This window comes from Sinocyclocheilus rhinocerous, unplaced genomic scaffold (assembly GCF_001515625.1).
Source record: "Sinocyclocheilus rhinocerous isolate Xijiao unplaced genomic scaffold, SAMN03320098_v1.1 scaffold1350, whole genome shotgun sequence".
Classification (NCBI taxonomy): Eukaryota; Metazoa; Chordata; class Actinopteri; order Cypriniformes; family Cyprinidae; genus Sinocyclocheilus; species Sinocyclocheilus rhinocerous.
In genome coordinates, this window is record NW_015652333.1 from 1,137,857 (window position 1) to 1,155,208 (window position 17,352).

At 35.7% G+C, this 17,352-nt stretch overlaps 1 protein-coding gene across 1 annotated transcript in view; it reads left to right on the plus strand.

Annotated features, from left to right (window-relative positions):
* The window catches only part of LOC107714866 (zinc finger protein GLIS1-like), a 28,459-nt gene extending 11,207 nt beyond the window's left edge, over positions 1-17,252 (plus strand). Inside the window, exons 4-9 of the mRNA XM_016520859.1 lie at positions 1,623-1,733; positions 2,504-2,648; positions 5,593-5,722; positions 14,113-14,252; positions 16,578-16,685; positions 16,763-17,252. Coding sequence (XP_016376345.1) covers positions 1,623-1,733; positions 2,504-2,648; positions 5,593-5,722; positions 14,113-14,252; positions 16,578-16,685; positions 16,763-16,872 — 744 coding nt within the window. The 3' untranslated portion in view covers positions 16,873-17,252. The remainder of the gene's footprint in view (positions 1-1,622; positions 1,734-2,503; positions 2,649-5,592; positions 5,723-14,112; positions 14,253-16,577; positions 16,686-16,762) is intronic.
* Positions 17,253-17,352: the final 100 nt, after the last annotated feature.

Sequence of the window (17,352 nt, forward strand, 5' to 3'; positions counted from 1 at the left end):
AAATAAGGAAATGATCAGCGCGTTTCTCAGAGAAGGGACAGAGCGGTGTGGAATAAAGGTAAATTATGTGAAAAATAATGCGTTTTTAAAAAAAACGAAGCATTAACACATGTTAGACTGCACCCCGTAAACACAATCAAGCCTAGAAAAAAAACAGTGAACCACCCCTTTAACTAATTATAATTTTTACTAGTGATTCTTGGAGCCCACTGTATATATAGTTGTGTTTCATCATGAATTTGCACTTATACCTAATATGTGAAAGGTGTACACCACTAATGAAAACAAACAAGCGAGGGAAGCTTACTTGTCACTTTTTCCAGACATAGTAGTAGTAATAACAGGGTTTTATTTACACTAAATTCAGAGTAAGGAATTATAGTCTGGAATACTGGTGAGATCTCCTTTCACTTTAATGACTTAAGAAAAAAAGAGAGCCACTTCAGCGACTATACCAGCTCTGGCTGCACATCCTCTCTCCACAGTTCTCCCACCGCGGCTCTCATGCCAGCCTGTAAAGCTGTGTAACAACCAGCCTGCAAGTGATATCTGTTTCCTCAGTACACTTAAGTCAACAGAGCTGATTTATTCAAAGCAGGGTGGTTTCGTTCACTGCTGTCAGTAAGCTTCTGATGGCAGCCGTCTTGTAGACATGCTGACCGTGCAAATGTCATGATTCTTCATGTAGATGAGTGGAGCACATCTGTGGAAGTGATTGTTCAGGGCTGTTATAATTGTGTCACTGTGTTATTAATGCAGACTTTGGGAAATCCAGCAAAGCATTCACTTTTCCTTCGCACCCTCTATCACACTCTCTGAATGCACAGCTGAAATGTATGATGTAAGAAGTGCATTTCTAGAAACATTACATTATTGATTAGTCAGTGCTGTTTTCAGAATTTGTGTAGCTCAGGGTGACATGTGCGGTTAATATTTGAAGTGGACAGATGTGGCGATTTCATAATATTTACTGAATCTTGTTGTGTGTGTATCGCGCTGCACCTGTGTAATATCCTGTGGAGGGTTTGTTTTATGTTGCCATGTGAAGCATCTGAAAACTTTTTTTTTTTTTTTTTTTTTGAGAAAAGTCTTGAACTGTCCTGTACTTTGAGTTTAGAAAGTAAAGTATTTCTTATATATTTTTATACTAAATTTGCCACATAAAGTCAAAAACAACAAGTGCTACAACTGTTATTGTAATAAAAATAATTTTGTAATGTTTTTGAAAGAAGTCTCGGTAACACTTTATTTTAAGGATCAATTCTCACTATTAGCTAGTTGTTTATTAGCATGCATATTACTAGTATATTGGCTGTTTATTAGTACTTATTAGGCACAAATGTATCCCTTATTTGACCATATTTTAGATCCTTTAACCCCATACCTAAACTAACAACTACCTTACTAACTAATAATATTCAGCAAATTAGAATTTTGTTCAGGGAAAACTTAGTGAATGTGTAATGATTATTATTTTCGAATATTTCTTGTATATTTGATATATTCATTCTTCATCAGTTCATTGTTCACAAATAATTGAATTACACATTTGAATGACTAATTTACCCTTGTCTCTTCTACTGTGCCTCTTGCTTTATTATTTTATGTGGCACTTTTGGTAGAAACCGTATGCATGTCAGCTGCCAGGGTGCACCAAACGTTACACCGACCCCAGCTCATTGCGCAAACACATCAAGGTCCACTCCAGTAAAGCCCTGCAGGCACAGGACAAGGTAACAATTTCAAGTGTTTGTTAGTTTTGTATCAAGAGACTCTTTCAACAACCTCAGCCTCATTCGATAACCTAAAAAAATGCATGCACACACAATGTGCAACTAATTAGCTGATCTTAATGAACTGATAAATGAAGTCACATCATTTAATGCATTAACTTCATCAGTAATCTTCATCCCATATGGTCTTTGATGAAAAGGTTTATTGTTTTATGGGCTGTTCCTGCTCTCCAAACAAAGGAGAATGAAGGAGATCTTTGTGTATTCCCATGGCTTTGGCATTCTAAGCAAGAACACATGTGTTCCCGTAATACAGTTAATAAGCAGTGCAGTGCTATTCCTCAAGAGGCCAGATGTGACATGCAAATAGCAAACATGCTCAGCAGCTCCACTGAATGCTCAAATGAATCAACAACAGAAAGTTGTTTCAGCCTCAAGATTTTGACACTCTCAGTCAAGCAGTATATCTTTGCGGTACTTCTCTACAAAAGCAAAATGCAATAAATGCGCCCACACTGAGAACAAGGCTTCACATTTCTTTTCATTGAATTTCATAGATTATTTTTTAAATCAGTTTTCACACTGTTTTCTTTATTTGACTTTAGTTGTGCCAAATCCATCTGTCACAGATCATAGTCTAAATTACCCGATTTTGACATCTTGTTATTGTGTCTTGCCTTTACAGAGTAAAGTACGATATGGTGTCTGCTTTATCAGAGTAGGAAATCAGTGCTGTACATTTTATGCTTATGTTTTCTGTATCTTGACAGGTCCAGCTACACAATAAGGTGGAGCAGGAAGTTGTGGATGTGTGCCTTGACTTGCAGCATCTCCATGGCTCCGCTCCTTCAATACAGAGTCCAGACCATAGGCGTCCTGCCTCACTCAGTGAGATTCATCAGGAGGGTTTTACTGGTAGGTGTATAGCTTATGGTCTATCCTGAGTTGGGCTTTTGACTTTGGAAGGCCTGCAAGACATTTTGCCTGCTGTAAAACTGAAGGAAGCAAAGCGTGCAAGATAGAAATGACCAGCATGTTGTGTTTTTGATGATGGTCCTGGCATCCTCTTGACAGCTTTTCTCAGAAAGACTCCAGCATCTGGTTGGACATTCATGCTGGTCTTTTCAGCTTGTAAAATACATATATTTTGCAGAAGGACCTATGTTTTGTTTGTTGTCTTAATATGTTTCTGGAAAAAGGACAAAAAAAGACTTTGAAAAAGAATTTGCACCTTTTGAATTTTAGACATGTGGCATTAATACAATTTATTTTTATGGATTATTTTATTGTTTTTTTTATTGTGTTTGTTGTACTACAATTCTCTGACACAATTTTTGGGCCAAAATTCTAAGTTTGAGCATTGCTGTGAAACACAACTTTAAACTTTGGTCTAGTTTTTGTACAATTTGTATTTATGAGTTTTTGAATTTTCAACATTTTACAATTTTGTTTGGTATAATTGTAATTTTATAATTTGAATATTTACAGATAATTTTACCTCTAAAATGAATCAGAACAAAAAGTGTAATTAAAATTTAAATCCTCCACAAAAAATACATAAATAAAATATACATTTGATCAAAACACAAAAATCAAATCTATTTGTATTGTATTTCTAGCTCAGCATAAAACTAAACATAATTTTAGTCATGATAGTTAAGCTAAAGATAGTGTATAATATGCAGTACAATGCAAAAGTTTACAGGTGGGATTCTCTGTTAAGAAATAACCGTAAATTAGCATTAAAATGTAAATTAATTATGGATTAAAAAACACCTGAAAGTATGTATGAGTATGTAATATAAAGTATGTAATGAGATACACTACCCTTCATAAGTATAGAGTCAGTAATATTTTGTAATGTTTTTGAAAGAAATCTTTTATGCTCACCCAGGCTGCATTTATTTGATCAAAATGCTGTAAAAAATGAAATTATGAAATATTACAATTTGAAAAAGGATTTAAAATTCTTCGTTGAATATAATTTATTTGAAAAAGAAATCTTCTGTAACATTATAAATGTCTTTACTGGATTTTGATCGCTTTAATGCGTTTTTGCTGAATACAAGTATTAATTTCTTCCCAAAAAAAATCATACTGACCCCAAAGTTTTAAACGGTAGTGTAAAGGAACCCAATGCTAGTGAAAGATGACATTGTACAACCCTGCACACAAGCAGTCTGTGTGATTCCAGCCACTATCCATTTTTAACCAGTGCACAGAAAAAAAAATTGTTTATATGTGCATGCCATTTAGCATTACAGATGTGTCCAGGGGAGAATGTGCTCAGACCAGTGAGCCCCGTCCACTCCCTTCCTCATTGCCCTATACCCATCATTTACACTACGCACTATTTCTGACATCAGCTGTTCCGACGAGCTCAAAAGAGCAGTGTTTGTGCAGTCACTGGGCACCCACCGTGGGCAAGCAGCCACCCCACGCATGTCTCTAACACTCCAGAATCTTTTCCATTCCAGCCGCTTTTCCTTCAGATGCTTGAGACGGAGTCAAGAAGCTGTCAGACAGCGCAGGGCTCCTTTAGTCAACACCTGAAGTGAAAATCCATGAGGGCAGTCCGCACTAATTGTCTTGGACTGCTCGCGATTTTTCGAAGAGATGTGGAAGGCAGACAGAAGCCACAGATATTTCAGTCGTCTGATTCTGACGAAAAAGAAAGAAACAACTATGTGTTTCAAGTGAAGAATAACTATGAGAGATGTTTAACATCAGCAAGCCAAACTGAAAGCATTATTCATTTTGACCTTGATCAATCAGGAAGAATAAGAGAAATTAAACAGAAATGGTATGACATTCACTTCTTGTTCGGTTTTAAAATTTAAAAGCTCATTAACCGGTTGTAATTCTCTCCGTGAGCCCAGTTTATAAGAATGAGCCAGACTTTACACAGTTTTACAAAACATCATGTGATATGTGTTTCAATACACAATAAATATTATATGACTGGATATGCTTTCATGTCTCTTTTTTTTTTTTTTTCTTTCAGCAAAATGTTGTTGTTCTTTTTTGGAAACATATTGAAGTTTTTGTTATGTTTCATCATCTCCTAAAATCCCTTACAACAAATTAAACAATATAGAAATATAAAATTGATATGTATAGCATGGCTCAGATAACTTGATCTTAGATGTACAGTACCATTCAAATGTTTGAGGTCTGTACATTTATTTTTAATGTTTTGGAAAGAAGTCTTTTAGTGAGGCTTTATCTGGAAGATTTATCTGATTAAAAAAAACAGTAATATTGTGAAATATTATTCCCATTTAATTTGTTCTTTTCTATTTTAATATATTTTAAAATGTAATTTATTCTTGTGATGGTAAAGCTAATTTTTCAGCAGCCATTACTCCAGTCTGGTACTTCTGGTAACACTTTACAAGAAAATCACATTAGGTACCATTAGTTCATGCATTAACTAACATTAATTAACAATAAGTAATATTGGTTGCAATATTCATTCATCCTTGTTAGTGTTAGTTATGTAAATACAATTGTTCATTGTTCATGTTTGCTTAGGTCCAAGAAATAATGTTAACTGATACATTTGGTTTTAATAATGTATATTAGTAAATGTTGAAAATAACATTAAGTAAGATTAATAAATGTTTCCAAATTATTTTTGCCATGTTAACTAATGCATCCAACTAATGTTAACAAATAGAATCTTAGTGTAAAGTGTTCCCAACATTTCCTATTGCCATCAATGTTGTTTCCGTTTATATTGAAATCTTATACTTGATTGCAAGAGACTTAATCAAAGTATCGTTTTGCTTCCATTTAATGCATTGCTGTCTAGGAGAAGTAACTGTGATGTAATTCTTTTTTTCCTGCGGGTTTACAGTATACCCTGAGGAAGATGAATCCTGTAGCAGAGCCTTATCTCTGGAGCATCCCAGCAGACACTGCAGCATGGAGCACAGCAGCATCAGCCTCCACAACCATCTGCACAACAACAAGCTCAATCAGCCAAGGTGAGGATCAGCAGTCTGTCAGTGTAAGCATCACAATATATGACCAGGAACATCATAATACCGTATAGGGCTTTTCACACCGCGCTTAATGCAATGCTGGGTAGATTACTTACAAATTGTAATCCGTTACTGATTACAGATTACATGATAAAAATTGTAGTAACGTAATCTAGGTTACTCATTGTAGGTAATGTATTCAGACTACTTTTTAGATTACTTTTTTTTTAAATCAGAACAAGGCTTCACATTTCTTTTCATTGAATTTCATAGATTATTTTTTAAATCAGTTTTCACACTGTTTTCTTTATTTGACTTTAGTTGTGCCAAATCCATCTGTCACAGATCATAGTCTAAATTACCCGATTTTGACATCTAGTTATTGTGTCTTGCCTTTACAGAGTAAAGTACGATATGGTGTCTGCTTTATCAGAGTAGGAAATCAGTGCTGTACATTTTATGCTTATGTTTTCTGTATCTTGACAGGTCCAGCTACACAATAAGGTGGAGCAGGAAGTTGTGGATGTGTGCCTTGGCTTGCAGCATCTCCATGGCTCTGTTCATTCAGTACAGAGTCCAGACCATAGGTGTCCTGCCTCCCTCACTAAGATTCATCAGGAAGGCTTTACTGGTAGGTGTATACCCAATAGCTTATGGTCTATCCTATATTGGGCTTTTGACTATGATCTGCGAGATGTTTTGCCTGCTTGTGCTGTAAAACTGAAGGAAGTAAAGTACTCCAGATAAAAATGACCAGCATGCTGTGTTATTATTGATGCTGGTCTTGGGAATCTTAACTAACCAGCTTCCTCAGAAAGACTCAACCATCTGGTTGGAAAGTCATGCTGGTCTTGGCTGGTGTTTTCTGCATGGAAAACAACTATATTTTTGCTGATTTTGAGTTTTTTTTATTATTATATATATTTTTTTGTAATATAATTATTTGGCCAAAATGCTCAGGTCAAGCATTGCTGTGGAACACAAAACCTTAAACTCAGGTCTAATTTTTGTACAGTTTGAATTTAAGAATTGTGAATTTGCAATTCAGAAAACTTGAAGCATAATATTATAATCCGAATATATATTTCACCTCTAAAAACATCCAGAACATCCCCACCCCCCCCCCCCCCCCCACCAAAAAAAAAACAAAGGAGAATGAAGGAGATCTTTGTGTATTCCCATGGCTTTGGCATTCTAAGCAAGAACACATGTGTTCCCGTAATACAGTTAATAAGCAGTGCAGTGCTATTCCACAAGAGGCCAGATGTGACATGCAAATAGCAAACATGCTCACTAGCTCCACTGAATGCTCAAATGAATCAACAACAGAAAGTTGTTTCAGCCTCAAGATTTTGACGCTCTCAGTCAAGCAGTATATCTTTGCGGTACTTCTCTACAAAAGCAAAATGCAATAAATGCGCCCACACTGAGAACAAGGCTTCACATTTCTTTTCATTGAATTTCATAGATTGAATACACCACAATTATTTATTTATTTTTTTAAAAATGCAAAATTCAAATGTTTTTGTAATTTTTCTCTTTCCATATAAAACTAAGCATAACATCATTCATGATTAGCTCAAGATGTACATTATTATAAACACTACGGTTGAAAAGTTTTATGATTTTATTTAATGTTCTTGAAAGTCTCTTCTTCTCACCAAGTCTGCATTTATTTGGTCAAAAATACAGTAGAACTGTAATATTGTGAAACATTATTACACTTTAAAATAACTGTTCTGTTTTTAAAATGTGATTTATTGCTGTGATGGCAAATGTTGGGTGCAAGTGCAATTCTCCTAAAAAATAAATAAATAATAAATCATACCGATCCCAAACTTTTGAATGGTAGTGTAAAAGAACCCAATGCGAGTGAAAGATGACATTGTATAACCCTGTACACAAGCAGGCTGTATAATTCTAGCCACTATCCATTTTTAACCAGTGCACAGAAAAAATGGTTTATATGTGCATGCCATTTAGCATTACAGATGTGTCCAGGGGAGAATGTGCTCAGACCAGTGAGTCCCGTCCACTCCCTTCCTCATTTTCCTTTACCCATCATTTACACTACGTACTATTTCTGACATCAGCTGTTCCGACGAGCTCAAAAGAGCAGTGTTTGCGCAGTCACTGGGTACCCACCGTGGGCAAGCGGCCACCCCACGCATGCCTCTCACACTCCAGAATCTTTTCCATTCCAGCCGCTTTTCCCTTCAGATGCTTGAGACGGAGTCAAGAAGCTGTCAGACAGCGCAGGGCTCCTTTAGTCAACAGCTGAATTGAAAATCCATGAGGGCAGTCCACACTAATTGCCTTAGACTGCTCGCGACTTTTCTAAAATATGTGGCAGGCAGACAGAAGCCAAAGATATTTCAGTCGTCTGATTCTGCCGAATAAGAAAGAAACAACTATGTGTTTCGAGTGAAGAATAACGGTGAGAGATGTTTAACATCAGAAGCCAAACTGACAACATTATTCATTCTGACCTTGATCGATGAGGAATTAAACAGCATTAAGAGAAATTACATAATTAAGAGAAATTAATCAGCAATGTTATGACATTCACTTTCTGTTCGGTTCCTCAAATTTAACATTAACAAGTTGTAATTCTCTCAATGAACCCAGTGATTATAAGTTTCTTTAACATTTTTGCCAATGAATCAGCAAGACTTTACACAGTATCACAACACAGCATGTGATATGGGTTTTACAGCACACATTTAATATTATATGGCTGGATATGCTCTCATGTGTCTCTTTCCAACCGCAAAATGTTGATTGCAACAAATGAGACAAAATCGAATTATAAAATTAATATAGCATAGCTTAGATAACTTGATCTTAGATGTACACTACCATTCAAACGTTTGAGGTCTGTAAAATTGTTTAATGTTTTGGAAAGACATCTCTCATTCTTACCAAGGCTTCATTTATTTGATCAAAAATACAATAAAAACAGAAGTATTATTCCAATTTAAAATTGTTTTCTGTTGTAACATATTTTAAAATGTAATTTATTCTTGTGATGGCAAAGCTGAATTTTCCGTTTCAGTTTCTTGATGCTCAAGAAACATTTTGGTAACACTTTACAAGAAGCTCCAATTAGTTACCATTAGTTCATGCATTAACTAGCATTAACTAACAAGGAGTAATACATTTGTTGCAATATTCATTCATCCTTGTTAGTGTTAGTTGTAAAAGTACAACTGTTCATTGATCATGTTTGCTCAGGTCAAAATGATATTAGCTGATACATTTGATTTTAATAATGTGTATTAGTAAATGTTGAAATTAACATTAACTTTTAATTATAAATGCTTCAGATTAATAAATGCCTCAGAACGTCTCATTCTGAATGTTTCATTGTCATTTTTATTTCATTTTTCATTGATAGTTGTTAACTAATAATGGCAACAACAACTGGAACTTTATTTTAAAGTATTACCAACATTTTTTGTTTATTGTCATCAATGTTGTTTGAGTTCATATTGAAATCTTAGACTTGATTGCAAGAGAATTAATTAAATTCTCTATTGCTTTCCATTTAATTGTGGTAATTGAGAAGTAAATGTGTTGTAACTATATAGAGATCTTGGTCATTTTTTTTGTCGTTCCTGTGGGTTTACAGCATACCCAGAGGAGGATGAATCCTGTTGCAGAGTATTATCTCTGGAGCAGCCCAGCAGACACTGCAACATGGAGCACAGCAGCATCAGCCTTCACAACCCTCTGCACAACAATCAGCCGAGGTGAGGATCAGCAATCTGTCTGTATAAGCATCACAATATATGACCAGGAACATCATAATACTGTATAGGGCTTTTCACACTGCGCTTAACCCCTGGGTTATTGTCATTCCAAACCCAGCTTTTAACCCCAAAGACACATCATTTAGATAAGCACCACTTTTTGTGGTGTTAACCCTGCATTGCGATGCCTAACTTATACAGTGTGAAATTATGTCGTGTTAGAGCTGCTAGATGCTTAGCAACAGACATCCAATCCCAGGCCTCATATTTACATGCTTTGGACAGTCACAGAAACAAAGCGTGTTGAATTAACAGTCATTTCAGCGTTTGAGGGAAAAAACGTCAACTGGTGATGGAAACTGTGTCAACTGGAGTGAAGAAGAGACTGTTTCAATCTTACTTTTATAGTCCGAAAGGTCTATTCAGGAAAAACTTGTTAGCAGTTGGTGACATATAATGAGGATGTGCAGTACCAGAGCTGTTATGTAACAAGTTGCGTGCTGCTTTCTTCCAATCAATGACACTGACAACGCAAATATCCAAATAAGAACATTAACCCAATGTACAGTGTGAAACATGAAGCAAGGATTCATATATATATACTGTACAGTAAATTCCCACTGCTTTTGTGAGAAAAGTGATGCCCATGTATTTGAGTGCACTATTTTGTATTGTGATGGTAGTGACAAAATGTTATTTCTTCTCATATTGACTAGTTAGAACGTAGATTAGATATAGAACGTAGCATATTATCATTTTTAGCAAACATACAGCATGGAAACATCCAGTTTGCTTCTCTGATACATATGGGAGCAATTTTACTTGAGTCTAATTGGCTATTTTGTCACTGACTGGAGGACTCCATCTGCAGTTCATATATGTGCATCAACCACAGCAGTTAGCAACATGTGCTTATGATGTGAAACATTAAAACAGCACGATGCGATGGGAGCAAATCGTTCCTGCCCATGAGAACGAAGACATAATGAAGTGTGGCGACACATGTTTCTTCAGTAGAAAAATATTATTATTATGCATTCGCATGGGTCTTTTTACAGCACACAGTTAACCCATGACCTGTTCTCTCAATGTTACTGTTGCGCTGTCACGCAAATATGTGCCGATTGTGAAGGGATTTGATTTGATCTGGATGTCTTGCATTAAGATGTTTATACAATCTTATGCCATATGGACAATTCAGAGATCATACAGATTTTTTTGTTGTGGTCACTTAAACTCGGTTCTTAGGAATGGCTGTAATGATTCTTCTCATTATTTCATCTTTCTTTATTGCGGTTGTTAAAGAAGCGTATTGTTATGCTGTCACTGACCACAAACAGGCCGTGTTTGTTTCTGAACGTTTGCTTATCCAGACGTGTCCGGAAAAGAAACACATGCCTTGACTTGGTTTGTGTAAGCAACGATCACTCTCGAGGTGATGTGACAGCAAACTCTGTGGCTGTAAACAGGAAATGTGTTTAATCAAAAAACAAAACATAACAGCAGAACCTACTTAACACTTCACGCACACCCTCGGTTGCCAGCTATCCTACGAGTGACTGTGTGACAGAAACACTGAAGGCTTGGGTTTGTGGTCCAAAAACAGAAAGCAAATTTTTTCCCAAATGGGTTTTAAATGATATTATACATTTTATAACTAAATTATCTTTCCTAACTCCTGTCATCAGAATCTGATCCCATTGCAAAATCTGTTTGGTTTGACAAAAAATAAGCATTTAGGAGACTTACTGAGTATTGTTATTTCAAAACTCTGTTATGAAATGTGAGATTTTGAGTGATTTGCGGTTCATTTTTGTGTAAATGTGCGTGAATGCTGATGGACTTTCTTTTAAAGCAGTTATCAGAAAAGACACTATCATTTGGTCTTGTATGAGTTATTAGCCATTTGATTTTCTTGCCAAAAGAATCATTCAGTTTGATATATGCTTACACTACAATGTACGAGTAGTTTACAAGACAAGCCTTGTGGTGTGGCATGCTTTACCCCATCTAAAACTATTTTAAAGGGGTCATATGATGCGATTTCAAGTTTTCCTTTCTCTTTGGAGTGTTACAAGCTGATTGTGCATAGATAAGATCCCTGAAGTTGCAAAGACTAAAGTCTCAAAACCAGAGATATTCTTTATCAAAGTTAAGACTCTGCCACGCCCCCCTAAAACACACCAAATACACAAAATAATGATCTTTAAAAAAAGCATCATATGACCCCTTTAAACAGCTTTTTCCACATGATTCTATAATTTATATGCATGCAGTTTTAGCATACTAAATAAGACTACAATGACCTTTTGCACTTTTAAAAATTCATATATCATAACGTACCACAATTTAAAATAAACTACTGAAGACAGAAAAAGTGATTAAAATGGTGAAAAACTTTCAAAGCTTCTAAAATATACACTTATAAGTTTGGGTTCAGTAAGATTTTTTTTTATATTAATTATTTATTTTACAGAAAGTTTTATTTAGCAAGAACTCATAAAATTGAGAGTAAAACGTTTACATTACAAAAGATTTCCATTTCAAATAAATGCAGTTCTTTTGAACTTTTTATTAATTGACGAATCCTGAAAAAAAGTATCACAGTTTCTACAAATATATTAAGCAGCGCAGCTGTCTTCAACATTGATAATAAGAAATGTTTATTGACGCAGAAGAAATGGCTGCTGAAAATTCAGCGATGAATTACAATTTAAAATAGAAAACAGTAGTGATTTTTCACAATATTGCTGTTATTACTGTATTTTTAATCCAACAAAAACAGCCTTGGTGTGTATAAGAATCTTCTTTCAACAACATTAAAACCTTATATTTAACCTAAAATCTTGATGTTTATGAATGTAAAAATGCTCACGGACAAGTAAATCTTATATTTAACCTAAAATATTGATGCTCATAAATCTAAAAAATGCTCAAGGACAAGTATTAAATCTAAATCTAAAAATTATCATGGGCAAGTTATTTTGCCTAATTCACTTATTGTGGACCTGCTGTTTTTAATGAGGAATGATAACTTGATGAGACACTGAAGTGCATTTGGAGTTCCTTTGGTAGTTGGAGCAATGTTTGGTAGCAGTAATACATTTTTGTCCACCTGTGTGTTTAAAAGGAGGACTGTTGGATCCATAAAATCTTTTCCAAGATGAAAGTTCCTGCCTTGTAAAGTTGAGTCATTTCATTCACTTATTTAATGACCTCCTCAAACATGACAGGATACCTTACCCAAACATTTTTAAGCAGGTCTTTCACTACAGTGTGCAGGCCGAAAATAACACTGTCAACCAAGAGGAGGATCGGTGTGATGGGTAAATTGGGGTTTTTAAATGCTGCATGAAAGATTCCTCTCATTCCAGCCTAAGGGTGAGTACGGGCAGCTGGCTGTGATTAGTGCATATAGAGAGGCTCGCTGTGAAAATATGAAGAGTGGAGCTGTTTTCTGAGTTTTGTGCTGACAGTCGCTCTATTGGGACACAGCTCTCTGCTCCACACACATGGCAGCGCTGCAGGGCTCCCACACACAGACCACTTATCTGCCTCACTTATACTGTAAAGTCCAGTGATAGGACACAGCACTACCAGGCACATGATGGATTTTGTGTTCTTTTCACCAGTTTAAAAATTTTTTGTTGCTAATATAATTTATAATGCATAATATGGTTTTCCTAAATTTCTTTCATTTTCTCTGAGATGTTTAATAAAGACTCTTTTAATGTTTTACTCATTTTACTTATACTCTCGTTCACACAGTAGGGTATCTACACCATAGCACAATATTTACATTAGAGAGGGTGATCAAATTTAGTGGGAGAATTGTCCCAGACTATTTTTCTCTGAATATGACTGGTTAGTTTTCATTGGGGTGTAGCTCCATTTAAGCAGATGTGAGTTATATTGACAAAAGCAGCTCTTGCTGATGAATAACACTAAAGATCTTCCAAAAGACGCTTGGGCCGAACACCCTCAGGCCTCTCTGTAAGGGACCACATAATTTAAATGAACACTGTGCTCCACATAAAGTGCATCATGATGGTTCATTGCTGGCTAGCTGTGAGTTACAGCCAATTCTGGGCTCTCGAGAGGAATGAGTTACCAATAGTAACATTCTTTCATCGTTTACTGATCTCTAGAGTAATACATTAGTTATGACCACAACTTTTAGGTACTGTTTGTATGTGAACTGTTTGTTTTTATGTTGTGTGAGGCAATCTTTTCTGAGGTTTTTATGTAATCATTTAAGCAGTTCTTGAATCTTGGCTCAATTTGACATGCAGTAGAATTAATAGAATAGAATAGAATAGGGAATTTAAATTCTTAAATTCTAAATAAATAAATGGTTGTTAAAATAATTAATAAAATAAGCAAATATACTGTATATTTTATATACTGTTATGCTCTATTTAATCCATAAATATAAAAATATGATTACATTCATGTAACCTTGAATCTCCTCTAAATAAATAAATACATAGCTTTATAAATTGTCACTCCCCAGAATTCCCAGATAATGGCTCATGTTAAGAACATTAAAGGGCATGAAATAAATCATTTCAAGAGAAGTTTAGTGTGCATGATTATAGACATGAATGCATGAATTTAAAAGCAACTGCTGGGTTATTTCAGACTTTCTCCACTGGTTTGTGGAATCAGCCTGGTCAGTGGTAACAATGAGGTCCAGTCTGTTTCTGACAAACACAGCTCCTTCCCAAACCCACATCAAAAACTCAACCAGATGTTTCATGAAGTACCAATAAATCACCACGGTAAGAAAGCTATTCTGTATTACCTTCATAAATGTTACAAAAATGGCGCAAGGCATTCTTCACTCTGCTGCTTTATATGCTACAATATTTCCGCAAACTGACAACTTGTTGGCACTAATGCTGGAATATGCATTAACTTTACAAAACGCAGCAGCGTTAGTCAGCAGAGCAGGTCTGGGATAAATACCTCCTTCAACTGATTTTACAGTCTGTTTCAGGAAGGCCTTCATTTACGGGAACACAGAGCATTTCATGAAGAGACTCATTGTTGCTGTTAAAGATTTATAGTTGCATTTGCTTGTTTCCCATTGTCTATGCAGTTAGTTTATAATAACAAGTGAAGAGTGGAGCTGTTTTCTGAGTTTTGTGCTGACAGTCGCTCTATTGGGACACAGCTCTCTGCTCCACACACATGGCAGCGCTGCAGGGCTCCCACACACAGACCACTTATCTGCCTCACTTATACTGTAAAGTCCAGTGATAGGACACAGCACTACCAGGCACATGATGGATTTTGTGTTCTTTTCACCAGTTTAAAATTTTTTTGTTGCTAATATAATTTATAATGCATAATATGGTTTTCCTAAATTTCTTTCATTTTCTCTGAGATGTTTAATAAAGACTCTTTTAATGTTTTACTCATTTTACTTATACTCTCGTTCACACAGTAGGGTATCTACACCATAGCACAATATTTACATTAGAGAGGGTGATCAAATTTAGTGGGAGAATTGTCCCAGACTATTTTTCTCTGAATATGACTGGTTAGTTTTCATTGGGGTGTAGCTCCATTTAAGCAGATGTGAGTTATATTGACAAAAGCAGCTCTTGCTGATGAATAACACTAAAGATCTTCCAAAAGACGCTTGGGCCGAACACCCTCAGGCCTCTCTGTAAGGGACCACATAATTTAAATGAACACTGTGCTCCACATAAAGTGCATCATGATGGTTCATTGCTGGCTAGCTGTGAGTTACAGCCAATTCTGGGCTCTCGAGAGGAATGAGTTACCAATAGTAACATTCTTTCATCGTTTACTGATCTCTAGAGTAATACATTAGTTATGACCACAACTTTTAGGTACTGTTTGTATGTGAACTGTTTGTTTTTATGTTGTGTGAGGCAATCTTTTCTGAGGTTTTTATGTAATCATTTAAGCAGTTCTTGAATCTTGGCTCAATTTGACATGCAGTAGAATTAATAGAATAGAATAGAATAGAATAGGGAATTTAAATTCTTAAATTCTAAATAAATAAATGGTTGTTAAAATAATTAATAAAATAAGCAAATATACTGTATATTTTATATACTGTTATGCTCTATTTAATCCATAAATATAAAAATATGATTACATTCATGTAACCTTGAATCTCCTCTAAATAAATAAATACATAGCTTTATAAATTGTCACTCCCCAGAATTCCCAGATAATGGCTCATGTTAAGAACATTAAAGGGCATGAAATAAATCATTTCAAGAGAAGTTTAGTGTGCATGATTATAGACATGAATGCATGAATTTAAAAGCAACTGCTGGGTTATTTCAGACTTTCTCCACTGGTTTGTGGAATCAGCCTGGTCAGTGGTAACAATGAGGTCCAGTCTGTTTCTGACAAACACAGCTCCTTCCCAAACCCACATCAAAAACTCAACCAGATGTTTCATGAAGTACCAATAAATCACCACGGTAAGAAAGCTATTCTGTATTACCTTCATAAATGTTACAAAAATGGCGCAAGGCATTCTTCACTCTGCTGCTTTATATGCTACAATATTTCCGCAAACTGACAACTTGTTGGCACTAATGCTGGAATATGCATTAACTTTACAAAACGCAGCAGCGTTAGTCAGCAGAGCAGGTCTGGGATAAATACCTCCTTCAACTGATTTTACAGTCTGTTTCAGGAAGGCCTTCATTTACGGGAACACAGAGCATTTCATGAAGAGACTCATTGTTGCTGTTAAAGATTTATAGTTGCATTTGCTTGTTTCCCATTGTCTATGCAGTTAGTTTATAATAACAAGTGGTAATGATTTAAATCTGGCTCTGTTAAATGAGTGTTCGACAACAGCTCGAAAACCACTAAATTAGATCATTTAATCAGATCCATGTGCATGTTAACTGGGACTAAGCAGGAAAACAAAATGTAAACAAAATGTGAACGTTGTAGGATGTTCCATAAATCCTTCAATTAAATATTGGTGATTTAATTTTAAAAAAGATGTTTGATCTTTTTTTATAGGGGGAATATAAACATAAATATGAAGTATCAAATACCAATAAAATGCGTTTAGCTAATTCTGTACTTTCCGTGTCTGTGTCTAGTTTTTCAGGCCACTTTTAATCGAGTTGAGCAGATTTCCAGCAATGGAAGAGATGATCTGCATAATTTTGACCAAAATGGATTTCCTTTTACGTGTATGAACTCCTCTGGTAAGTGTCAGCTTATGTCAGTCAGCTCTTCGCCTTGATCTCTGGTTCAATTCTGCAACCTCTATCTTTGTTGGCAGGCTGCAGCCTAAACCAGGACATACAGTCGGGAAGTGGGAATCGTCCCCCTCCCTGTCCTGTTCCAGCTGGGATCTATGAGTGCTGCCTCAGTCAGATCTGCTCTCTGTAGACTTGAGACACACCTTTGGTCCACTGCACCTGAGAGCAGCAGCGCAGGAGCGACATGAAAGCATGGGCCTTTGAGGAAGTGCAGCTCTGAATGAAGACTCTTTAAAGAGAACTGTTTGAGGCAAGGTCCTCTGAGAGATTCCTCCAGCAGTGAGTCAAAGATCAGAGAAACTCCTCAGATTGGGCACTGACGATGACGATGATGATGATGATGATGCAGCCTTTTGATTTGATGTTAAATAGACACTGTAATTTTCTCTTTGAGTGTGCACAGAGAATGTTGAGGAGAGATGCTGTTTACATTGAGTTCGTAAAATGTCTTTATGTTTTGTTGTATGTTTAAGCATTATATTCTATCTCATATTTGTGATGTCAGTATCACATCATATGGTGTACCATTTTGCCTTTCTCAAATAAATTGAGAAATAAATTTTCAAATAAATCTATCTATCTATCTATCTATCTATCTGTCTGTCTGTCT